General features: G+C 39.0%; 1 protein-coding gene across 2 annotated transcripts in view; it reads right to left on the reverse strand.

Moving 5' to 3' along the window:
- PDE11A (phosphodiesterase 11A) overlaps positions 1 to 27,534 on the reverse strand; it is a 109,808-nt gene that overhangs the window by 19,966 nt on the left and 62,308 nt on the right. For both annotated transcript variants that reach the window (XM_058421327.1, XM_058421328.1), the window contains 6 exons: positions 14,902 to 15,048; positions 14,691 to 14,798; positions 9,917 to 10,026; positions 7,237 to 7,327; positions 4,174 to 4,274; positions 360 to 437 (listed from right to left, as the gene is read on the reverse strand). In XM_058421327.1, the coding sequence (XP_058277310.1) occupies positions 360 to 437; positions 4,174 to 4,274; positions 7,237 to 7,327; positions 9,917 to 10,026; positions 14,691 to 14,798; positions 14,902 to 15,048 (635 nt within the window). The remainder of the gene's footprint in view (positions 1 to 359; positions 438 to 4,173; positions 4,275 to 7,236; positions 7,328 to 9,916; positions 10,027 to 14,690; positions 14,799 to 14,901; positions 15,049 to 27,534) is intronic.

Genomic DNA, 27,534 nt, shown 5'->3' on the forward strand with positions numbered 1-27,534 from the left:
GAGAAGTGCTTGGCCAGTGAAAAAAGACAGTTGAGAGGAAGAGGGATTGGGGAAACAGACAGGAGAGATCTTTGTGTCGAGAGGCAGAATATTGATACTTTCTGGAAAAAGAGCAGAAGGGCTAAACAGGAACTGGTGAGGCTGGGACAAAGGAAAGAAAACAGGACTGAGTGTGTAGGAGAAATAGAAATAGAGAAGGTGAAGTCACGTTGATTAGTCCAAGCTGTTTGCTAATGTTTAAAAATGACACCATACTTTCTCTTGTTATCCTAAGCCTTCAGTCCACAATACATGAAATTCCTTTAACAAATATGGCTACACTTTGAAATAACCAGAAAGCAAGGATAAACAGCGCTTACCGAAATATTTCTCGGTGGTTTTCCATATTCCAATCATAACCACCTTTACTGACAAGTTCAAAAAACTCTGTCCTTCTCCTGCAAAAAAACCAGATTGTCAGAGAAGGAAAGAAGACACTTCCAGGGCAGCACTGCAGCAGAAACACAGTTCTCTGTGTGATACAGAATCACTGCACCTCATGTATTATTGTTAAAGCCATTACACTGACAGTCCATTTAAGCGAAACATACTAATTTCCGAACATGTTCTATAAATGTCTGTTATCAATGTCAGAGTTGCCTAGTAAAAGCAATATTGGATTTATGGTCTCCACAGATAAGGAAATGAATGGCTCTGAAATGTTCAGTCTTCCACAGAAGCATGAAATGTTCACCTACAGGAATGGACACACAGACAATAGAAACACTCCAGAAATACACACACGCTTCTGTTTTCTTGTCCTTGCAAAATGGTTTTTACTTCTATATCCTGAAGGGTTTTTCAGAGCTGTGCAATTCCTGTAATTTCCAGCACACAGAAAGAAACAGTGACACACAGGAGCTGCTGCTGTCTTGAGTTCATAGTTCTTATAGACTGGAAACTAGGTCTCCCTGCTTGGTCCCATGGTCTGTCTTCTCGTGGCTTCTTCATGTCCTCAAGCAGGGACAAAATGTGAGATGGACAGAACATGTTAATGCTTGATTGTTGCCTTTAAGGATCAAAATTCTGACTCATCATAGTCTGTAATTTTTTATGGCACTGAGACTCCAAGCAGCTCTCACTACTTGCAATGTGACTACAATATGTAATTGATCCTGCCCAAGATATAACAGAAGTTGAGGTACAAAAACTTGGAGCAACTTCCCCTCAGTGACACAACATATGAGCATCATAGCTGGAAAACAAATAAATACCTACATCCTGAGTGACAGTCCAGTGCCCCACCCCATATGAGACTGTGCTCTTTGTCAAGAGGAAATATAGTTAGATTCACCAGGAGAGAGTTTGCAAAGTCTTGTGTTTTCAGTGTTTACTTCAACTAGACTGAAATTTTGAACAGTGATTATTGACAGTGCCAGTACACATTTGCACACGAGGAGATGCACACTTCCAGAAACACTCCTTTGATCAGTGGACAGAACATTATGGTGGGGCAAGTTGCAGTATTCTGGTCCCCGACTGTCATGGTTTTATATATGACCAGTCAGTCCTACTGTAAGGCCTTTCTATAATGGGTTTCATGCAGCAGCTAGAAGAGGGCATGATGATATCTAATCCTTTATACTTTGGGAAACAAAAGATTTCGTTTTGAGGTATTAGATATTCTGAGCAATTAATATGCTTCTGGAAAAAACCAGGCAAGAATGTTTGAAGCTGAAAGCTCAGGAAGATGGCGCACCAGAAACCTAAAATACTCAGATTTAAGATGTAGAGATCCATAAACAGTAACTGAAAATGTGAGTCTCAAGGCCTTGTGTTAGGATAAACCTTTAAGGATTTTCTTTGAAATCCATTTAAATGGATACAGAAGTAGTAGTCCAGCTCCACAGAGAAGTTTCAGTGTAGGAAGGACTGAACCAGAGGAAAGCAGCATGTATGATGAAACAATTCAGCATTTCTTAATGTTGATATACAAAATTATGAGGTTTTCTATTAATAAGCAAGTATAATATGGCAGAATTTCAGAAACAAACTGAATTATAACAATTTTCCAGGGTCTTTGAGTAACATTGACTCTGGCTGCATTTTGCCTCGAAGGGAGGTTATTTTCCTATGTATAACAAATCCTTTTGCTCTACAGCCCAGTGGCTCAAGATATCATTTGAATGAATTTCCATAAACTTAATTTTGCTTCCATACTTTTACTTGTTGTATTATCTACAAGTGTCATTATCTAGAATTATAAACTAAAATCAAATATATTTCCCATCTGATCTTTCAGTGAAAGTCATCTTTTTCTTTGTTTTTATAAAAGTAATGCCTCGAGAAGGTCTGGAAAGATAAAGCCTTGCTCTGCCTGGAGTTTTGTTGCTCTTATGTTACCTGGAGCTTGTGATCATTAGGTTTAGTTGTTTTAAGAATACTGATATGAGAATTCCCATCTCTACAAAAATATTGAAGATGTAGCAAACTGAAAAAACAAATTGGGTACTTGTGTAGAAAACACCTCCTCACATAGGGTGGCTTTAAGAACTGTAAAGCACCAATCACTCTAGAGAGTGATTTTCAGTCACTTTCAGAAATAAACTAGTATAGCTACCACCTCATTAATGGACCGTAGTAACACAAGAGGAAAAAATAACTTATCTGTAGAATATTGAGTAAAGAGGCCTTATTTGCTAAAAGTCTTCTGATTCATGCAGCACAAAAAAATCAAATATGCAAGCAAAAAAAAAAAAATCTTGCAATTCAGTTATATCCCTTTTGGACATTATTTCTCTGTATTAAAACTAGAGAAACAACTTGAGCACAAAGTTTTTCAACTTAAGGCAGGCAGGGAAGAGAGCTCCATCACATCTGGGTCTGAACAGGGTCTGTCCTAAGGCACTGCCATGAGCCCTCTGTGGCTCCTCCAGGGTCTCTAGGATCTCGGCCAGGGGGAGCACATGGAGCTGTGCCAGGGCAGCTGTCTTCTCAGTCCCTGTCACTCATCTCCCCCTTGAGAGCACAAAACATTTCTGCAACGTTTATTTATGATGAGACAAGAGGACCTATGGTCCTTGTATCTCACAAGAGATGTATCTCACAATGGAAGAGACCTTCGAGGTCATTGTCCAACCTTCAACACAGCACCACAACAATCACCCCAAAATTATATTCCCCCTAAGTACCATATCAAGGCAACTCTTTAATACTTCCAGAGGTGGTGACTCCACTATCTCCCTGGAAAACTTATTCCAATATTTAACCACTCTTTCAATTAATTTTTTTTCTCTAATATCTAAGCTAAACTGGTAGTTTAATCCTTTCACTTGAGACATGGCAGAAAGACAGACAGTACAGGATGCTAATGGACACCAAACAAAAATCCCGAATGAGGACTTATTGTCAAGGCTGGGAAGGCAGTGCACTGGAACTGCACATCTCCAGCACTTCTGCCCCTAAGTCAGCTGCAGGCTGATGCCAGATATCAGAAATGCAGTGTGATGGTGACACCACGACTCCTCTGACTACAGGCATCCTCCCACAAATCCTCACTGGGATGAGCTTGGTAATAATTAACAATATTTGAAATAAAGGCCCAACTTGAAATCTACTTTGAGATTTGATTTGCAGACAAGGAAAAGGAAGAAAACCGTGTGAGAGAGATCCTAGTGTACTTCTCCCCAGTTAAGCTTTTTAACCTATTCGCATCACACAATGTGAATTGGCATAATTTGTCTTCAAGGCAGCAAAGTGTCTGCTTAGTTACCTCTGCAACTGCGTCTGTAACTAAATACAATATTTCTTAGCATATATGTTTAGAAATGCTGAAATGCTGGAAAAGAATTCTCAAATGTCATTGATTTTCTATATGCCTGAGGAAATGATCATAGAAGGGACAGGAAAATTATGGGAATGAGCTGTAACTGGTTCCTGGGATTGCTTGAAGTATAAACCTAGGATTTCACTTGCTTTTGGTTGATACAGACAGGCTACACATTAGAGCAAAACTTACATGGACACCTGAGATATTTTTATTAGTCTAAAAGATACTAAGTATTAGACTAAATCTCTTCAACCATAGCTAAACACTAATTTCTCATGTTATGTATCCTTATTGGTATTTAATAGGTCGTTAGAGTAAGTTCTCTGAATTTCCATTCATCAAATACCAGAAATGCCAATACTTACTCAAAATACAGAGTGAGGTCTGTTGCCAATATCGATTGCTTTAGAAGCTGCATAAGGTCACTGTAGTCCTTAGAGGACAAGTTAGCAAAGATGTTGTGACCCTATAATGAAAGAGATAAAAGAGGTAAAGGGCTAACAATCAATATAGGTTTTTAAAAGGTTTTCTAACTTTTTAGTATACTGTTTCCCTGTAACACAAGCCTTTTCTGATTCATGGCAAAACTATGACAAAATAATGTTAATACTGCTGAGATTACATTGAGGTAGAAAAGCTGATGATTGTTATCAAGCACCTGGTATGTTTCTGTAAACTCTACGGAAATTATAGCCTGTCAAGTAAAGATTTACTCTCTGCTCTGACCCTGCACACACACAGTTTATGGGGAAAAACTATGGATACATCTCAATCTCTCATCTTATTAAATGTTTTGGGGAGCTGTGTATTGGAGCTTTTGAGCAGTGATCCTAATAGATTTATCTGTGCTGCTGCTTGCATGCACACAAACTGCTGTTAGAGCAGTCAAGGACACTAAATCAGTTTTTCATTCAAAGCAGCCCATTTGCTCACTCTGCCCATTACTGTCTCACCCTACACTGTAGTCACCCATTGCCTGTGTAGGCTAAAGAACCACAACTTTATAAGCAGTTAAAATACCCTTTGTGGGCCTGACTGGCTGCTTTTTAAGGGATCATGGATTAAGAATTTGAAAGATGCTCTATGGCTAAAATGAAAGGAAATTAATTATTTGATGTTCCTATTTGAGAGGGGTTCTTTTGTAACTGAATTTCTGAAAACAAGAGGGACAGAGATCCTATAATTCCTCTAAAATTCTTGAGAAAATAAGATGGAAGAGACAAAATTAATGAAAAATCCTAAAAGTAATCTTAAGAAATGGTCTTTGTGACAATAGTCACATATATTAACATACATAAATGTATTACAGGTCTTTTTTTTTCCAAATCACCTACATAAATATTGAATTTCTTTCTAAACAGAGTCTTATTTTGGTGATATTTAGTCCTGTAGTGCCCACATTCAGTATGCACTGCCATCTACTGCTTAGGAAGATTAAAATTCCCTTAAAACCAAGAATTTTCCAGCAACAGGGTTACTATAATCTTGATGGTATGAGGACATATATGAGATAAGGTCTGGGGAGGTTGAGGTGGAAATTTTTAAAGAAACTAATTGTTGGACTAAAAAAATATTTTCCCATGCATAAAATTATTCCTTTTCAGCTAATTATTGAGAAGGTTTTGTGAATCTAAATGTTACGAAAAAAAAAAATTAAAACAAATGTACTCAGAAGAAAACAGTTCTTGCAACAGGGCTCAGTTACTAAGTGGTTTGTTATTCTTTCTGACCTGCTTCATGGAGTCACTACAGAGCCCACAATCACTTGCATTGAGGTTAGCATGTAAAGAGTGCAGGATAAATAGCCCCTCAGTCCAACATGCTCAAAATCTCAATAAGTGAGAAAACATATTGTATTTCCAACTAGACAGCAAAGACAGACTAGAATATTTCAGCTTATTTGAGAGAGACCATTTGTTCAGCTGGTGACAGAAGGTGTATCTTTACGTAGATTGGATGTTCCAAATCTGCGTTTATTCCAAACCAAGCAGTGCTGTGTTCCATTAGGAAAGTGTATGTGCTGGATAAAAATTCCATAGCATTAATTTTCTGGTTTAGACATGAGGACCTGAAGAAGAAACTGTCTGAATAATCAAAGGTGGGGATTTACATTTCAAGTAATATTTTACATCTCTGAAAGAAGCCAGAGTAGAGTCCAAATTAATTTTTTCATAAAAATCAAGCTGGAAAAGATAAAGAAAAGCATCTAGACTGACATGACCTATGAACTTTTTCAGTTGTCCATATCTTGAGCCTGAGACATTCACTTATAATGATTTCAGGAACTAGAGAACTCACTGTTTTCCAGAAAAGCTTCTTCCAGGAGCTGAACAGTGTCATTTGTTTAGGGAAAAACTACAACAAAAAACACCCACCCAAACCACTTTCCCTTTTTCCTATTCTGAACTGGTCTGTTTAGCATTCAAAGGCTGCATTTTTATACACCTTTCCCTGGCAGTATAAGGAGCCATTTAATTCCTAGCATCACCTTTTGGATGAGCTGGCCTAGGCTAAACGGATTGAGCTGTTTAAATCTCATGCTGGAGCTCTCCATTCCTATGTTTACTTTTTAAATACAGCATCAAGAAACTGAACGCTAAAGGTGCAGTTCCATGACAAATCTCCCTGCATATGAACACAGAGGTAAAGCCATCACCATGTTCCCATTTTTCTGTGATCATGAGACACCCCAGATCTCTTCAGAAGTTACTGCAGATCAGGCTATGGTCTCCAACTGTGCTGCATGAACAGCAGTTTCGGTTTTATATTCACTGAATGCATTTTGTAGCAACCAATCTCTGTAAATTAGGAAAATGCATCCACTGTTTTGAAAGGACTCCATGTCCATCCTTCCACTTTTCTCAGTTATTAAATGCATGGTGTAGTACATGCTGTATAGTGTTACATGCAAGATATTCTAGGCAAGAGCTATGTCTTCACAGTATCTGCAAAGCAATTAATGTACTTTGGACAGCATGATATTACTGATTTTAATTTTAAAAGATAGTGTATACAACTATGAAAAAAATCATAAAAATACTGATTATAGAAAGGCTGCCAAAGAAATTAAATTGGTGCAGTAAAGGAAGTCTCTGATACTCTGATTATGGCACCTGTGGGGAAAGGTAAGCACCTGTTTCAGCTACCTATAAACACTGAGCAGGATATATGTAAGAAGAGTGAGAAAAGCTGACAATATGATTAGGATGTATTCTCCCTGCCCCTTGCTGATTGAGACAGATATAATCTCTGGGCTCTATGATCAGCATTTGTAGTTGTTTAATTTTGTGCTAGTTCTGACCTTTGTGGTAACCAATAAATAATTCCTCAAGGAGAGGGCATTAACAAGGTACTGTACATGGTATTTCCTTTCTCCTGCTGAAACTGCCCAACAGCTTACAGTGAGATTAATAGTAATGCTTTTGTACCTCACTTTGGAGAATCATGACAGCATGATTGAAATGGTGGTGCTCCAAGGTAGCAGAGGTGCCGTAGAGCTGAGCTAAGGCTGATCCACTCCTGAAACAGAACATGGGAAGTCAACAAATCCTGCTCGTCTGCTTACGAAGCAGATTTCAGAGACAATTCAGTGACAAAAGCACGTAGCCACACTCTCCACCTCCACTTCAGCAACCTCACTTAAGACAGCTGATGAGATCAAAATAGTAACATCCAGATTAAATCCAGATACAAAGCGTTTATGTTCCAGTCTTTGCTAAATATTGCCAGATGACTGAAGATTTTTCTGGAACTGCAAGAAATTTTGTAATGCAGCTTTCAAAGTGCCTCAGCAACAGCACAGACACAGAACTGCACATTAAAGGCACACAGTAATGTCTTTGAGCTGGGATCGGCTGTTCCCCTGCTACCTTTTATTTTTAATTCTTAATAGACATAAACATGAGGGCTTACAATGGGCAATTACAAACTCTTAAAAAAAAATCCCTAAAACACAACAACAAAAAACCCAACTGCAAATACTAAGGTAAAAAAGCCACTTATTGCTATTGCTAACCTCAAGTGAGAGCAGCAAATACAAAAGTAAAGCTTAACCTATCTCTAGAATGGATTTTTTCCTCAGATTTATTGTCTAAACCAAAATCAGATTCAAAATCCACAGAGCAGGTGGGGTTTGTACATTTAAAGGACAAAAATATACGGAATAATATAAAATTGCAAATTGCTGGGAGGTGGAGAGAATGGGACTGTATTGTCAGAATGGTCGCTATTGACCAAGTACCAAAGTAGTTCAGGCAAAGTACTCCACTTCTGGGACCCAGCCTAAAGTGACAAGATGGGTTTTCTTTCCAAAGAAATGAGAATAAGAGATTATGCTAGAGACAGAAGGAGTCTCCTAGGAGCATATACCATAAAACTGCACCATACCGATACTTAATTATCAGAAGCAGCTATATGAGAGAAAAGGATGTCCAGGAAACATCATCCCTAGAGAATGTGATGTTGACATATATAACAGAGCCATTTGAGACAACTGTGATATTGCCTCCATCATATACCCCTTGAACTTTCATCATACAGAACAGCAGTATTGGACACTGAAGATAAAATAGGAAAATGTGATGCTTAAATTTATGTCAGGTTAGAGGAATAAATCATGGTTAGTGTTATGAAAACTACAGCTTCTGTTTTCAGGGATGTTTTATACATGTGTGGTAATGTTTGTCTTTCATTAAATGTCTTCAGCAGTTTCTTTATGGAGTCATAAAATGGTAGCCTCCTCTCCATACTCTGTTGTCAAACAAGTATGAGTGATAGCAGTCTAATGCTGAACCCTGTACCTTTAACTCAGCCATCCCTCTGCACAAAAGATACTCTTGTGTAATGGTACAGCAGAGAAGTGGTTAACTTAATCAGAACCTAAAATGGCCAGGATGTAAATCTTAGGTCTCATTTTTGTAAATTAGGAACATAAACATCAATCAGCTGAGCTTCCTTCCCATTTGTCTCGTCTATTTTGATTCTCTTCAAGACTCAGCTGCAAAAAGGCATCTAGCAGTGCTTGGTAACCTTTGCACCACGATCTCTGTCTTTGGAGCTCTGCAATTGATTTTCCCTACTATGGTGATTGAAGATCCAGACAGTGTCATTGTTTCATTGAGATTGTATGGCAACACCGATACCTCAGGAAATGGCAGCTTAGTGAACATCAGAAACATCAGTTTGAGTGATGGTCACTGAGGCAACTTGCCCCTGGAAATGCAGCAGCCCTTGCATACACACACTGCAGCAGGGTACTTCTGCAAAAGGTAGGACAAAATAGGCTAATACAGCATCACTCTGCTTTCAGATATCTCTGGACAGCCATTTGACCACTCCCCCATCACACTGGAGGTTTAGCAGTAATGTAGAACAGAAAAAGCTACAAATGCACACTGGGATCTGCAGGATAGGGGGGATGCCTTGAGGCCTCATATTCTGAATGTAGAGGAACTGGGGGGTGAAGAAAACAACACGGGATTTGAAGGAATCTCTCTGTCTGGCAGCTTTATTTCACAGCTTGGTCAGGATGTTGCTGGGGACATTTTCTGTTGCCTCCTATTCTCAGGGAATGCAGATGTTGGAATGATTTTGTCCTTAGTCTAAGGAGCTCCATTACCTACACAGTAAGAAGTACCACTCTTAAACCTGCAAATCTACTTCTACTTCGCTGTGCCTGAGGGCAGCAGCATGGTTTCTGTGAACGCATTATTTCAGTTTCGCTTACTTTCCTTTCTTCACAAAAGCAGAACGAGGTTTTGCTGAATGCCGAGCACCCCAGTCAGCAGAACAACCCAGACAGACAATTTAGGTGCTTCCTGGGTTGAAAACCAGAATCAATAATAGCTGAGCCTGAAAAGAACATCAAGTTTTGGCACCACATTTCAATATGCGGTGTCAGTTCAACAGCCAGCTACAAAGGACAAGCCAGCAATTACTTAAAGGAACAGAGAATGATAAAGATGGATAGTCCCTCACTGCACATAGGAATAAGAGTACTTGGCCTTGGCCTATGTGGCTTGAAATTAATTCTTCATTCTTTATCCTAGTCACCCTTTGATCTCCTGTGGAAGAAAACCAAATTAAAATAGTAAGAATTAGAAAGCTTACTTGGCTTGGAAGGCATTGTTGGTTCCCCTGTGGTCAAGGTCGTGACATAAGCATCCCACAATCAAAGCTAAAATTTCAATTTCAGTTAGAATCTCCTGAAATCCTGCGGTCTGAGAGCAGAAAAAAAATAGCAGCTGTAACTATCAGTAGCAAAAGGGATAAGTAATGTTAGTCCATCCAGCAACAGTCAACTTTGTTTTGATACCATGAACGTTTCAGTAAGGAGAAGATAAATGCTTTATTGTCATATTCTATTCCCTGCTGTATGTCAGATGGTTAGCAGAATAGATAATGTCCTTGGAGTGATCTGTTATTATCTCTTTGTTGCATTTCCAGCATGTCATTTCTCTGCTACCCAGGAGGCACTAAAGGCAAAAAGAGCTGAAAACAAATACCAGTAACTGCAAACTGGGGCAGGAACTGGATTTTTCTATCAGAGAAATAAAAACCCCAAACTAAACTGATAAAAAATTGAAATGATGAAGAGAAGTACTTAGAAAGATTTCTTCAATCCTGAGATGACCATCTTAGTCAATCCCTATTGTCAGAGATAGCTGACATGTTAAGTTGGAAGAGCTTTAAAAGAACCCAGATAAAATATACTCTGTGGAACTGTTATGAACTATTAGGAAATGTTTTTTAATCTGGCACAGTGAAATGAAGAAATTAAAGAGGAATTGTCTCAAATGGCATATTTTTGCTGCAGATATTCACTTGACTTTGGGAGAGGCATTTGAAAACAGATGCAATGAAATTCCCTACAAGCAGCTCAGACATGACTGTGTGAATGGGGGAGTTAATCCTAGAATTAGGAATCGAAAAATTTTCTAACCACTATGCTTCTCCTCTTGGATACCTATCATAGCAGTCTTCCTGCCTGAACAGGCTCATGTCAGAGAAACAACACTTACTGCTATTGCTAACCTCAAGCATCCTGAACTGATCCTATCTGGAGGAGGTGTTAGAGCCTCTGTTGGACACCACCTTGTCCGTGCTGTCTCTCACCCATGGCAGGAACAACCTGGTTCTTCAGAAGCAGAAGGGCATAATGCCTGCAAAAATGACTGGCTGAGCTAGAAAACCGTAACACTTGTCTTTTCACAGTGCCAGTCTTCAGTGACACTCCTCAATTAGCCACATGATCTAGTAAGCATGAAAGGAAATTATATACAAAAATACAAAATACATTTGTACTGGAGGACCAAACCAAGGCCGAACACTAACACCATGTAAGAATTCCCAAATTTCATTGATTTTCAAAGGGGCATAATTTCACCCACTGGTAAGAAGAGGGTTTAAGTGATACAGTGGGACTTGTTGCTCTTCCTTGGTAGGAACTGACACTCAGAAACACCAGTCAGTTGCTGCAATACTCTGTGAAAGCTCTGCTATTCACCCCAAAACCCACAATTTCTACTTAAGGAAATGCACATTCAAATCTAAGTATCCTCTGTTTAGGCAGTCTGAAATGTGGCCACAGTGAATACTTAGGCAATACAGGGAGCCAAGCTCTCCCAGGTGCTCTGGAATGCGCTTCAGTGGGAATTGAGGAAGTGCAAGGCTTGCTGCAAAAGCTTTATAATTGCTTAAAGTTTACATAGCAGAAAAGAGGATCAAATATAAAGAAAGATTAATTAATTTTGTGTAGAATCCACCAGTGTATGGAATAACTTGAATATTAGAAAGAGGTTCACCTGATTTCTAGCGGCATTGCTTTTGTTTTAGTTTCAGTAACATCTACTCAAGCAGAAAAAAAATCCTCTAAAATTAGCATTTTCTTTTTTTTTTTAACATAGCTCTTGTATAAAAAATAACAATAAAGGTCTGTTTATAAAAAGGGATTAAAAGTAGTTTGTAACTGACAACGCACCATGTGTCAAGTTTCATTCTAGAGAAAATATTCATGGCTAAGTTAAAATAACTTAAAAGAGAACTTTTATAATAGGAAATTGATGTTGTAATAAATATTCTTTAGTGTAATCCAAGCTTTGATTAAATTCAAGGATTCAACCTGTATTGCAAATGCAGGGAAACCAATTAAGGAATTTATTAACAGTAGCAATATCTCAAAAATAAATGCCACATTTTATTTAATGAAAAGTCTTGTCACTGAATATATGAAAGAAATATAGCATATGTCACGTAATAAAAAACATTTAATTTAAAAAAACACTACAGTAAGGGGATATCTTCTTTGAACACAATGCAAGTAAACAGAGGACTACCTTTCCCCATTTCTGAATTTACAAGAAAAAAAAAAAATACATGGCTATAGATGATGGTGCAGTAAAATTTATTTTCACCAGAAAAGGAATGACCCATAACTCATGAGTGGCAGAGTCTCCAGTGAGTTATGGAGGTCATTCTTTCATGTGAGGAAATGAATTGCATTCATTATACCTTGCCCCACATCTATATGTTTTGTTATTAGCACACCAGATGGGATTTTAATTTGGTATTTCTTACTTGTTCATTTTTGCCCTTTGAAATAAGTATCACTGTGAACTGTGTTGGCAAAGGCACCGATAATGAAGCCTGGGCTTGATCCTGCACTTTGCTCTCATGCACTCCCTTAACAGCAGGAGCAGCCTTGCTGCAGTGCTTGGCTTCAGAATTCTTGGCCATCGGAAATACAGAACTATGGCTTGCAGAACTGGGCTTATGATTGTTCGGGAGAGAGAAAAGACATGCTTAGATATACAGGAACGTGCTTTAGATATGCAATAGGCTGAGTTTACCAGCAGTGAAACAATGGTTTACTCTTTGTGGAATTTGTGTTGTTTTGCTTGTTGAACACAGCCGATTTTTCCTTGTACGTTCAGTAGGAGTATGGTGGGGCCATTGAGGCTACTGCATTACAGGTTAGGCCTCACTATGCTGTGGTAAATCCTACCTGAAAATGCCCTAAAATAGAATTACTGGATTCTATTTGTGGGGCAGTCTATTTTGCTGACTATCGTGGAGAAATCAGAAATAAGGTGCAATAACTGCACAAAGAAGTGCCTTCTTGACTGGCAGAGAAGGGCTCTGATAATCTCTTCAAAGGGCTCGTCAAAGAATTTTCCCCTTTTTACCAGTGAAAAAAGAAGGCACATGCTAACTTGGATGGTATCCCCAAACACAGTAGGAGGAAGCCTGGTATTATTACTAATCTCAAGTCTCTCTTTTGTGTCTTTTCTTGCACAAAATGAATCTTCCCATATCAGGAAGGGAGAACAGACCAAACATATCAAGCACCTGAACGTAATCTGTTCTCAGCCAGAGCCACAGCAAAGCAGGGGGGATGTGTGGAGACTCCAGTGCTGTGAGAGCCACTCACATCCAGCCCTGCACATGGAATTGCTCATTCTGTTTATTACCAGGAGCGTGGGCAAGGAAACGAACTTGGCTTAAAAATGCCAGATCGCATCTCACAGAGAGTTGCATCCCTGTGCTGACTGTCAAAAGGGTTCTGAAATGAGGCTGTGAGAGGCACGGTCAGAGCATCTGTCGGTGGAGGCCAGGCGGGCGCCGGTGGCCGCTGAGCAGCGGGGCGCTGCCTTCTCTCTGCTAGCCGGGATGGAGGTGCCTGATCCCCCCGGCAGAGCAGGGTGCCGCAAACCTGGCCTCGGAGCTCCACCTAGGGGTGTCACCTGGGGGGCTGGGGGCTCCCCGCCCCGCTGCCTCTGGCAGAAATTACTGCAATTCAGAGAAAAATGCTTTTCCTTTTTCTAAAACTGGGGGGGGGGAAAGCATGTCAAGTTTACAAAACCATAAAAACTACCTACACCCAGGCATCGCCACCAAATTTCCTTAGAGAGCATCAGCAAGCGCCTGCTGAAGCAATGTTAGTTCTGCGCAGCTGAGCAGCCTCATGCCCAGAGGATGAGGTGACTGTTCTCTCGTTGAACGTCTTCCTTTCCCTTGTCTCATGGTACAGCTTCACTATGCCTCAATGGACTCTCACAGAAACACACCCACCCTGCTGGGATGGACCAAGCACTAGAACATCTTCACCTGCTAGGGGAAGTCAGAAGCTTTTTTTCCTTGCCCAACACACCAAGTTCTGACATCCAGGACCCCTGAGGTTTTATTGGTACATTTACAAGAATGAACTAGCCCAACATGGGTTATTTCGTGCAGTGAGGTTGCTGTGGGGTAGGGAGAGAGAGCAGCAAACTTGTTCTAGTATGTTAGCAGCGGTACTTCCAGCAGAATTTACTTGACATTTTGGCAGAATTTACTTGGATGCTGAAAGGAGCTGCAGGTACTGCTGGAGATATGTGCTAATAAAACCCCTAAGTGTTAACAGTGTCCAGCGGAGACTCAAGATTCACTTAGATCACTATGCTGGAAGAGAATTTTCAAATGTTTTGAGGCAGTTCCTCCTAAAACTCTTTAGATGAAGCTGGATAAGGAGATAATAAATATCAACATAATAAATACTTTGGGATTCTAATCCTTGGTTTTGTACTTCCAATTAGGAGTTTGAAATAAATGTCAAATCAAAGAGTTCCAAAAGAAAAGCATTTTGTGAGATCAAGATCTGTAATAACAAGAGCACTCCAAGGCTGCCATCTGTTTTCAGTCACTTTAATGTGCCTATGATATCACTCTCACTAAAACACTATAAGGTTTTGCCAAATATGTGCCGCCTTAAGTTGAATAAGTTCTGTCTGCTTTGCTATTGGAAATGAGTAGCATAATAACTAGAAACGAAATTGAATGCTGGAAAATGTTTAGACAGGTTAGGCAATGTAAAAGTTCTTACGGGGCTGTGTAGCTGGATACTCACAGTTAACATGGCAAACATCAGCTGGCAGACATTGAAAGCGTGCCTCCAGTTGTGATACAAAACCATTCGATAGTTCTTCCGCACTGTCAAAAGCCACCTACACAGCGTCTGAAATTAAAAGTACAATTTGTAGCAGGGCTACTAAATGTGTACAAATGGACAGAGCGGTGCCAAGACAAAAGCAGCAGATATTTGCAGCGCAGATGGTTACCTCGTAGTCAATTTTAAATTTCTGAACCATTCCAAGTTCCATGAACATCCGCAGGGCTGCAGTAATCATGGCATCCACATCGAGCGAGAAGTCGTCAAAATGGATATCGTCAATGCCAAGCTCTGACACCAGAGGGATGTTTGCTGCCTGAAAATGCCAAAGGGAAATTTCTGATTCAAAACTTCAGTCTTTTATCCGTTTTTTCACTCTTACAGGAAATAAACCATACATCAGTTCTGACCTGCCAATACATCCCCTGCTTGATTCAAATGCTGAGCAGTAAAAGTCTTCATCTGAGAAACACAAACACGTCAAGCTAACAGAGCGTGGAAACAGTGGGAAGGAGAAGAACCTGGTATGAGCAGGAAATATGTTCACCATCCCAACTGGAGCTCAGATACAGCATTTAGACTGAAAGCTGACCACTTTACAGCCACTGCTGTAACCCAATATATTCCAATGCAAATTACAGTGCTGTAATGCAAGAAACATCTGGATAGCCAGAAGCTGGGAGCTTTAATTGCTACCATTTAGAAGTGCAAAGTAAATATACTGCTCTGCAGCATTTCTTCATCCAAATGCCTTCAGAATCGTAAGCATGTATGTGCCCTTTGCTTTACACTGCTCACTACATACATATAGAAGAGGAATACAAGGAACGTCTAGCAGAAGTAATCTCCAAAGTAAAATAAAAGACTTTTTGACATGCTGATTATATAGTAAGTTGATAAAACAACAACAAAAGCCTTACATTTTGCTTCGTATAACAAGGACTTCTATTTGTAAGATAGGAATGAGCTGCTTGTGCACACATGTGCCAGACTGGCTGACGTATTTAGTTGAGCACACAGATGTGCTGTGGTTTGCTCAGGGGGCAGCACCTGCATGAGCCAGGCAGAGGTGCTGACAAACCTCCCAGGCTTCTTTCACCTTCCTTACGACCCTTCAGACTTGCTGCTGATCCCTCTAGAGAGGGCAGGTGCAGGGGGGGCATTCGCTGAAGGAGCATCTGTCCCCTGCCTCCCGCAGTGAGAAGGTGATGGGTCAGGTAGAAGCCTTTCAAAGGGGCTGGATCCAGCCCTTGGGCTATGAGCTGGACAATGCTGAATTAGTTAAAATCACATGGACACAGCTGGTATGGAACATCCAGCTACACACTTGCATAAAATACCAATTAGTTCATGCAATTGTAATGTAAGTTCACCTTGACTGTTACAGGTTCTATGTGACTACTTTATGGTTTCCTTTTTGAACCCTTGTGTTTTGAAATACTGCAGTCTAACTACAAATTACCGACATGTAAAAATCTTCTTTTGGCTGAAGAAAAAGTGCCACCTCAATAAATACTTTATGCAGAGATTAAGCTGCTTTAGTTATACCACACAAGAGAAAATAGTGTAAACCTGTCATAAAATAGTATTAACATCGTGGTTTTAACTTGCTAGGTAGAAGAAAAGTCTTTTTGGCTCAGTAAGTCATGGCACTGTGCAGGCGAGTTAAACAGGTACAGGAAATACAGCAAACCCATCAAGACGAGTGTAATCCCAGGACACAGCTTAAGAACCCCTGGAGCATGTGGGCAGAGATGCAAGTTCTGTTAACTGCACGCTCCATTGTCTGCTAACATACTTATCCAGGCTGAATCAGTTCAGCATCTTTTTTTGAGTGATCAGAGAAATATTTGGAATACTTCGAAATGATCCCAACAGGAGTTACACCTTAACACTCTTTAAGATCTGAAAAACTATGTCTATACTTCCAAGATAAGGAAAGAAAGAAAAGATGGTTAGGTGTGAAGCAGGAATGCTGGCCCAGGGACCGTGCTGTCCAGACCTTCAGCAATCTCACGAAAATAGTGACTTTTTTTATCATTCGTTATTCTCCAAAGACTTGGGGGATACTGCAGTTGCACATTAATACTAAGTCTGTGAGCAACACTGGCTAGAAGTAAGGCTCTCATAATCCCTTTTTTTGGGAAGAAACATATTTGTACATCATACTCCTTAGTTCCTTAGTTAAAAGCTTAAATAACAAGCTGAAAGAGAAGCACTTGATTGTGAGTAGACCTTCTTGAAACTGTTTATTGAACTAATCTTTACAAACCTACTGTTGCATTTTCATTAACTTTGAAGGGAGATCTAATTAATATTTTCAGAGTTTTTGGCCTCTTACAGATCCTTTCCTTGCTATTTTTTCTGGAAACCAACACTTTTATCAGCCTGTTGCAATTCAAGGTAGAACACTTGAAGTGGTTGCTCAATTAAAATTGTTTTTCCATTTGTCAAACAGCAGAGAAATAACAATATATTCCAAATCTATTACAAATTGAACAACAAGATATTAACAAAGCAAGTCAAAACCAATTTCTTCCTATGTCAGTCTGAAACTTTTAAGTATTTATGAGGTTTTACACCCCTAAATATAACAGGAGTGCCATAATCCAAAATAACTGCTGAATTAATAGCCAGGAGATAACATTTGTATAAAAGAACCATTTGCTTTACAACAGCAATAAAGGAAACAACAGAATTATGAGTGCAGAGCCTAATTTGAATAATGTTAAAAAAAAATGATATGTTGTGGGGCTGCAGCAATATTCTGGCTACACCTGGCATTGACTGTCCCCAGCTTCTTAGGCTAGAAATGCAAAAGTCCAGGGTTTAGAGGAGAACAGTCATTAAAACTTCATATTTTTTTAATTACAAAGATATTAAAAAATATTAATTATGCAGAATACTAAAATGTATCCCTCCCCAAAATTTTGCAATGCTGCATGAAAAAAATCAGTAGATTTCTTAAAGTAAACAGCAATAACAACACTCCTTTTCAGGAAAACAGAGAGGATGAAAGTACCATGACAGCAAAAGGAAGGGGCAGGCAATTAAAATTCAAGTTAGAATGAAATTGCTTTAAAGCACCCCAGTGATTTAAAATCACTTAAAAGGCTATGGGTTTTTTAACATTTTGAAGTTCAATTTCCCCTTTCTAAAAACAAAACATTTTACTCTGGAATCTTTTTACCCTGTGAATCAAGCAATTTCAATACTCTTCATATCCTTGAGGAAAATTCACATGATTCTTCTATGATCTTATAGTAAGTTAAAGCTGGATGTGCATCCTCTGGTAATACTTCCATACCCCCAGCACTAACCCAAAAATTTGTCTTGAAAGGAATCAAGAACACAAGTTTGGCTGAACACATGGAAGGCAACTGGTCTTGCCTAATGAAATACAAACTCGGCAGCTGCCAGACTTGGAAAATATCATGAGTCATAGGCAGCTTGAAAAAGAGGATGTCATACCTTCAAACAAGAGTAAAAGGATAAGATCTGTGGTTATTCCATACTCAGGCATGCATGGAATAGGGTGGAATAAATACAGGAAGGAGGAAAAACACCTTTGTACTCAATTCACATTGGAGACAGATTCTCCTTTCCTCATTGCTCTTTGCTACCACAGCCTGCTCATTACTTGTGAACAGGTAAGAGACAAGGGACTGGTTGAGCCCTAGTTTCCATCAGCCATCACAAAAGGCCATATGTCATTAATGACCCTCCTCCTGCAAAACACGTGGAACATCAAAGTGGCTTCCACCACACAGTCACAATTCTGGCCGCTATAAAAGACAGCCCATGGGAAGAAAAAAAAAAAATCATTTTTGGTTCAGTATTAATAAGCCTTTGGGCTTCTGTGGATGAATAAAGCCTAAGAAATGATTTTGCACTAACTCATCTAATAGCATATTCTTCACAATGTTCTGTATCCATATTTGATAATGTGATAAAATTAGATGTAAAGAAACTGCTAAGTTCTTCCCAAAGCATTCTTCCTTTGTAAAATGTGCACTACCATGGTAGCAGTCCAGCTAAACACAGAAAACACTAACATCCTACTTTGCCATGTCATCTTAAAATTTCTCTACTTCAGTTTTAGTACCTGTGCAGAATGGGACATCAGTGTATATTGTGCAAGGAAAGTATTTTGAAATATACTGATATTTTTATGGCTCTGTTTAAGAAAAAGGTACGTTCTGCCATTTGATATATTCAGCTTCCTTCCTATGCGACACCAGAACTATTCTGTAACAGTAACTTCCACTTGCTGAGTGTAGTCTACTCTTTGCATAGCCTTATTTACAGTGGCATGTGTGATGATCAGCAAGGTCTCCTCATCAGAAAATACCGCCAGACTGATGGAAAGAAGTAGCAAGAAACTTGATTATATTTAACTCATAAAAAGATATCTCATGAAATATATATCCCAATGTAGCAAAAGAATGGCAAAATAATGTGGCACGCATCTTAAATCCCAGGGACACTGTGAGAGTCCAGAGTCCACATACTATTTGAATAGTAGGTCAGGATCTGGCCTCATGTACACTTGAGAGAAACTGGAGCTCCAGACAACATGACACACAGAGAAGAAATAAAATTGCCTTTTCAAGTATCTCTTCATCTCAAATCTCTCTCAGAAGATTAGGATCTGAAAAACTTTAAAGGATGATCATCAAAAGCTGAAGAGAAAGTATCAAAGTGAAGAGTACTGAAATGTGATGCCTTCATTATCTCTCACATAATCTTCTATGATTCCATGAAGCCGTTTCAAAGACATCATTTTCTAGTGGCAAAGATTTTTATTTGTGAAAGGTTCTTTTCATACATAAAGGTCTCTAAAATATTTGCTTATATTTATAGCTGCAGGCAGGCATCTTTTAAAATATATCTTTATAGTCAGTTATTAGCAGCAGTGGACAGATTTTGTACTTCTTCATAGCCATGAAAGACCAAAGCCTGTTATATTCCAGTCTGACACGTTTACTCTGTCCAGAAGAGAGAGAATCAAATGTTGCAGCTCTGGCATGTTTAATGCCCAGAGCAAACTGGCTTTTAAAGGCCTCCATCTGTTAACTGGAGACTGTGGATGGCAACTCTTTGTCCTTCACAACTCAGAGTTAGCACCTCTTTTCCAACTGAAGCAGAGGCAGGACAGTGGCATTAAAAGGGAATTTTCCAATATTTACAGTAAAGGGGAGTGGGTATGGAAATGACTGATGTGTATTTTTCGCTTGATTTTGATTCCAATAATTTTTTTATCATGGTTATCACAGGAGCATTTCTCTGCCTTCAATAGTGAAATCACCCAGAAACACAGCCTCGTTTAGTTTGGAGAGAGCTTTTGAGACCAACCAGTCCTATGCCCCTGCCCCAAGGACGCCTCATGCTGCCATATAAACACTCTTTGCAGCTGTCAGATCTACCAGACTCCTTCGATGTTCCAGTCTCTGTGCATGTCTTATATCTGAACAGTTATTGGATGAAAGGCATGGTGGAACAGGATTTGTGTATTTTATACCTCCTCAGATTAACCTCACAGAGAAAAAGAGGGTTGCAATTGTGAAATCAAATACCCAAACTAGGTGTCTGAGCCCTTTGCTGGAAAAAGTCATTCCTTGATTTAATCAAAGTTTTACACCTGTAAACCAAGAATAATGCAGTACATGCATCCAGCTTCCAAATCTGCAGCTGAAGCGTATTTATGTATGTGGAACAACTGCTCCACCATTGAATGGCAATTAACAGCTTAACATGTACTTTAGACATGAAATGTAGAACAAAGAAAGCTGCATTTAGACCTGTTTCAAAAGTTGTGTTTGGTTTAACCATTTACCAAATACAGCTACTGCTTAGTATGATGCTGGTATTTCTTTTAAGTAAAAGAGAAACTTCACAGCATTAAGAAAATTAGTCTGCTTCTTCTGTCAGTATAAGAAAAGGAGCCATTAAGCAATATCTCACTATCATATATAGCATTTAGGACTTTTTTATTATTATTATCATGCAGGGTGGGCTTAGGACAAAAGTATGGTATTTAATTTCTACTTTTGGGATAAAACTGTATGTGCCTGAGGAAAAGATTTGTCTTCTTATAATTTTTCTTTTAAAAGGGCAAAGGAAGGTATGTCATTGCAGTATTACACAGGCTATTTCCAAACTGAGCCCCAGAATTACAGCTAAAAAGCAGAAAGCATTTTGAATATTTCTATCAGTCAATCAATCCTATCTGAACATACCCCTTTCTGAAACTGAGACCCATCAAAAGGAAATAATACATTTCAGAGATAAAAATTACATATAAAATTTTGTTACAAACTATAATAGACAGAAAAAATGTTATTTTATGTTACTAAAAGTCAACCCTTGAGCTAGAGTTGTTCCCTAGTACACAGAAAGAAAATATATGGCAGCCTATAAAAGGAACAAGAAATTTTGATTTTGAAAGAACAGAGGCATAAAATAAAAACAATTAACGGTCTAGGCATCTATTATTCTTAAAGCCAAAGTCCATAACCACAGCAGCCTAGGACTGGAGTTTTACAGGGCATGCACATTGGACACAATGATCTCCCAAGGCGCGCTGGGGAGTGTTCACGTCCTTTTGGCTGATGGTGATTAGGAAAGAACCAGTGTGTCACATACTGCAGGCTAGCAACTGTCGAGTTTTTATGACCATCAGTGCAGATGAGAAGTTTGTACAAAAGGGTCTATTCAGTCTCTGTTTCAGAATTTCAAACAAACACAAGCAGCAAACCTAGGGCATCTATTTCTCTATACTACAAAAGTGTCAGGCTGCCATTTCCCACAAAGCTTTACTTGGTTTTGGTGGCAAAAAGTCAGCTTTGTTACTCCCATGAAGAGCAGAATGCGTAATGTGGACTGACCCCCCCTTCACGCCTGTAAATTTGGGAGGGTGAGGTAAGTGGGATATAATATAGCATTTTCCTACCCAGAAAGTGGAGGAGAAGTTCTAGCTCCTTCCTAGAAGACTCAGAAGAGAAAAAAACAAGATTAAGGGCGGAAGGGACAAGTTCTTCTCACGGTGGACATGATGTGAAGGCATGGCGGGGAACTCGCACGTTTGGTGACAAACATCCCAAACTGTGCCCTGCAAATCTCAGTTGGGCACACAGAGGAAGAGATCATGTGAAAAAAAGTGAAGGGATTGTCAAGATGAGACACTAAAAAACCCCCAAAACCAGAACCTCAAAAGTCCCACCAGAGCCATTGTGGCACATGCACTGGTGGGATTTTTTATTTTTTTGATCACTATTTTTGTGATCCCAGCACACTTCAGTAGCTCTTGGTGCACCAAAGCCAACATGCAGGACCACCAGTCTCGTGTCATCCCAGGGCCACGGTGGTGCTGCAGGGGCACAATGGCGCTGGATGGGATTTCCTGGGAGCCACTGAAATTTTCTTTCTGAGCAGCTGTGACAAATCAGGCTGGCAGTACAGTGACTGGGGGCAAAGTTATGCAAATGTATGAGAGGGTTACTGCTCCACTGGGGAGAAAGTCCTATTTCAGACCTGCTAGAGTGACAGCTATAGCAGAATACTGTCAGGTGGACAATAAAGAATATTGACAACACCTTCAGCCTTACAATGTACGTTTACAGGAATCCTACAGAGAACATTTCCGTGATTCTCCTTAAAGTATGTTTTTTTCTATTTCTCCTTACTTTTTGTCAAGTTCTGATTGCAGGTTTAAAAAAAAAAATCCAGCCATCCTATTCTGAACCCATAAATCACTCCAGCTTCACAAGCCAAGGCTTATCCCATATGAGGCTTCTGCAGGGCAGGCTGAACAGTGAGCCCAGCTCCTCTCCCCAGTGGAGCAGTAACCCACTCATCCTCCACTGCCCCTTTCACCCACCTAAAGCCCCCAGCAGAGAAAGCCTAAGCACCCTGCACTGCAGCAGGACCTCTGGTTCACACAACGCACAGCCTCAGCCCCACAAGCTTTTTGACTAAACCCAAAATGTGCAGATCCCATTCTTTCAACAAAAACCAAGAGGTGCTTAAATCTTATTTAGCTCTTTATTGTCTACTCACACACTACTCCCTTTATAAATTTTCTCTAAACAAAAGCTGCTTTCATATATCACTACTTTGGGGTAAAAGGCTGCAATACATCCATAAACACTTGTTTCTTGACATTCATGTTTTGAATGCATGTATATATTATGCTGCTTATAGCTTTTCCTTACCACTCCTCACGGCAACAGGTTTCCTTTGGGGAAAGTAGAGGTAGCACAAGTAGTACTGGAATCAGCTTAAAGTAGAGTTTATGAAGGCCATACGTGGCTGGATTTTTTTGTTATTTTTGGGGTGGGGTTTTTGTGTGCATAGGCAGGAGGTTATTGCAGGGACAGAACACACACAGCTGTGTGGTAGCAGAGAAAGCAGGGCTAGGCGAGTTATGCTGAAGCAACCAAGCACGCTTTTGTGTGTGCAGGCAGACTATGATGGCGATGTGTGTGCTATACTCGATTTCTCATACGTGTAAAGTGTTTGTAGTTTAAATTTGAAAGACTAAACCCCCAGAACTACTGGCATAATTTCTCTTAGAAACTATATTTACTCTGTCAGGGATTTTGCCCACACTAAACCAATAGCAGACTCCACTCCGAGAAGACAGTGAAACAGTATAATAAAGAACCTATACAAGACTGCAATTACAAATATTTTTGTACATAGTATAGGCTAGATAATGTTTTGCTTTTTGACCCAGACCCATACATCCCAAATTGATCTAGAAAACAAGTGTGTATCCAGGGAATTTTTTTCTTTCAAATAATCCCAGAGCCTAAGTTAATAGTGCATAAGAGCATGGTCACTCACACGCTCATGTGTGGGAACAGCCCTTTCAACACAGCCTCATTCTCACCAGCTGATGGAGGAAAAAAAAATTTAAAAATAAAAACGTTGGATGTAACATGGCTGAACCCATAAGGATATTTCTCCCCAGTCTCTCAGTGACCAGTGACACGTGTAGAAAGACATGCTGCCTTGTGCTGGGAACATATTCTACCACATGCACACACACAAACATTATGATGGTGTGAAATTGCGTTGGCATTACATTTTTTCAGGATTTTACGGCTTAACAGAAATGCTGCTTGGCCACCAGCCTTAAAGTGGAGCAAGGATGGCACCCAGTGGCCAAACAGATTCATCTCAGAAAAACATCTCTCCCAGTCTTCACTTTGAGAGTTTTACTTATAAAAAGGTTCTAGCTCTAACATCAACTCATTGGAAATGTCGAAAGCCTTTAAAGGACACTGTCTTCTTCCTTTGGGGGACATTTAAGTTTCTTGCTGAAAAATATTTTTTTAAAAAAAGCCCATAGAAATATTGCAATCAATAATTTAAAAGCAACACAAGCAAACATTTATGACAAACAACAGCTTGCAGCTGGAACACTGCATAGAGGCAGAAATAAACAAAGAAAAATATATTTTCCATTTGTAGGGTATATGCTAAGGAAAAAAAACCCTTTTTTTAGATTCAGTACAATTTTTAGTTTTAAAATTAGCCTTGATAATATTGATAATTTAATTTTAAAATTAACATTGATAATATCAATGCCAGTTAGAAAGTTTCTGTCTAAATAAAGTTTGGTGCAAAGCGACTTGATTTTTTAACCAGAAAATTCCTAGTTATAATTCTCAGCCTACTGGGACTACAGAAGAAATCAAGCACAGATAAATAAGGAATAATTTAAAATGTGAACTATTATGCCATTTTTATAGATTTATTTGAAAATTTCGTTCTTCCATGAGATAAAATAAACGCTACAATGGTCTTTCTGAAGCAGTTGGGAATGCAGGTCTCAGAAGAGTGAGCTGTCACAATCAGGGCCAGCCCAAGGGATGTCTTATCAGCTGTGTAGGGAATAATTTTCTCCTCTTTGGTGGCAAAAGAACCATGATAAAGTCACACTGAAGAACTCCTAAATTACCATCTTTCACTGAAGTACCTCAGATTTTTAAATTATGCTGGCCCACTTCCAGTGCATGAGTTTTTGGTAGATAAATTTTTCTTCCTGTTTGAAAATATTTCCAAATAGAAATTCCAAAGTCTGTCACTGACTGAAGTACACTACTTTATTATTTGACAAGTGTTAATATTTTTTCCTTTTTTAATCATCCATCAGATATCCCTCTGGCTTGCATGGCAATTTAAATGTATTCTACGCCTTATCATTTTTTTGCATGGTTGCTGGCTAAATAGTGCAGCAGTGCTGAATTCTGTTTATTCCTGGATGTTTTCCATCTGACAAGGGATTCTTATGGAGCATGATGACTGATCAGATTGAAGGACAGACAACAGGTCTGTTGGGTAATAAATCATTTCATCTTCACTTGGGAGCAATGCCGTGTTCCAACAATTGCCTATTCTAACTTGTTTTTCTAAACATTTTCAAGACCTAGACCAATTGTGGTTTCGCATATGGAAACAGATGCAAGAAACAAAATTTCCCATGTGCATAACAAAAATCCAGTATCTGAGAGCAGCATAGTAACAGTATGGTTTTTTGGTTTTTTTTTTAAAGTATGGACAACTTAATAATCCTAAGTGTTTTATTACTTCTCTGCTGAAAATGTCTGTTGTTTAAGTATCACCGTATTACTGTGCATAATTACTAAGAAACTGAAAAACAGCCACTATTAAAGGCAGTAAGTCAGGAATATTTTTCAACTACTTGGAATTTTTTTAGTACTGTAAATATTAGCATATAGCAGAAATAATTAGAATTATCTAGATCAATTGAAATCTACTTCAGCTTTAGATAATGCTTTTTAAAGAACTAGTAAAAAGACTGCTTTGATCATGCACATATTTCAATTTTCTGTTATTTTAATTGATTAAAGTGTATTACTTTTTAAGGTATTTAATGAGGAGATTTAAGCTCTAGTCTAACTATGAAGTAGCTGATCTTGGAAATAGTAATTTATTATTTAATATTTCTAGTTACTGTGTGTCTTTACTCTGCAGTTAGATTACAAACTTTGTTTTTTTTCACTTTATTTAAAAATCATAGCCCTTAAGATCCCTTCTTTTTAACCTACAGTCTAAATGTATCCAAAGACTACTCTGCATAGCATAAACATGCTATGGAATAAAGATATTTTGTTCTTGCATATTAAAAAAATTCCACAGAAGTTCCTTATTGACTTCTGCAATGCCCTTGCCCTGAAGCAATCCAGACCAGAATTTATTCTTTGCTGAAAGATGCCTATCCCGTTAAAAAATTCATTTAATGACCTGTGCTAAATTTGTAAATTAACAGAGAAAGTTGTCTGGGCATGGGTGTATGATTAAATTGTGGGCTTTATCTAGCTTCCAGGCCCCAGGCTTCTTTCTTTTGCCTTAACTCTCCCAAATCATATATAGTTTTTCCTCAAGAGAAATATTTATTCTAAAACAGGATTTACTTATCTCCTGCACTAGAAAATAAACGGGTTTATCACACAAATGCAATATGGTTGCATCACACAATTTTGTTGCAGTCTGAAAGTAGAACTGTTGAAACCTTTCCCAGATGTTTTCATATTTCTGTGCCCTCCTAGCAAATGGGAAACCAAAACATGAAGAAGTGCCCTGCCTTGCTCAGATGATTTGGCAACACAAGGACAAGGAAGTTGCCCAGTTAGACTGCAGATATTCAGAGGGTGGATTTGTGCTCACAGCCACTGCAGCCTCCCTGGAACTCCTCCAGAGCCAACAGGAGGGGATGGCTGGACCCAAGAGGGCAGCTCAGTGCTTGAGCCTCACCAGGCTAAAGTACTCCTTGTGAACCTTCCCTCCACAATATCCTGGAAAATTCATATTCCATTTGCCCAGCAGGGAAGGTAATATTTTACTCTGGGAGCTCTGTGTTTTTACCTGAAATAATAAATATGGCCATTTCAGAAATTTTATGACAGGAATCTCCTCAGTGGCCTTTTGCAGCTGTTTCATCTTGATTACCTATGAAGCCAATAAACTCAAATGCTGAAATTTTAATAATACTGAATGTTTAAGTTTTTTAAACCAAATTCAGAATTCCCACTAGCTTTTTCAATTACTGTTCCTTGAATTAGGGTAGACGCCGTAGTATGGCACTAATCTAGCAGAACAGCTCCAGAAGTAACTCCTGAAAGATGCCTCTCAGGTCTCGGACATGAAGAATTCATCCCAATATCTTTATTTCTGATAAAATACCTCATGAAAGAAAATAAGCAAAAACTCTCAGAGAGTATTATTTGAACTGAAAAAACATCCCCCCCTGGTGAACTCCTTTCTGTTTTGGTGAGCTGCTCATTGGAGATTCCCTGAACCAGAGAACATCAGTCTCAATTTGCCTTCTGCTAATTCCTCATTTTAACTCATTAACATTTACGCTGATAGGTCATATAGTTTGACTGCAAGTTTGCTGAAGAGAGATTTTTAACCAGATTAAAATCTCCACCCAAATTTCATTTGATGTCTCTAAATCCAGACATTTTATGAGAAAACCCCATGAACAACCTTTTCCTACTCCACTTCTCCATGCCATTCCCTGTTCACTGAAATTGGAAAAAAATTGAACTACAGAGCACTCGTCTGAAGTCAGATGACAGCCTCACATTTCAGAAACTAGTATAAATACTCAGTAATTTATTTAATCATTGTTTATTATTTTCAGTGTATGGAATGTGTCCTTGGCTTCTTATTTCAATGACGACTGAAGACGTGGGCACATGTCAAAGTGTACAAAATAAATACAAAATACAACAAAGACCTTGGTTTCATGAATTATGAAGCTCTTAAC

Source organism: Hirundo rustica, chromosome 7 (genome assembly GCF_015227805.2).
Source record: "Hirundo rustica isolate bHirRus1 chromosome 7, bHirRus1.pri.v3, whole genome shotgun sequence".
Lineage (NCBI taxonomy): Eukaryota > Metazoa > Chordata > Aves > Passeriformes > Hirundinidae > Hirundo > Hirundo rustica.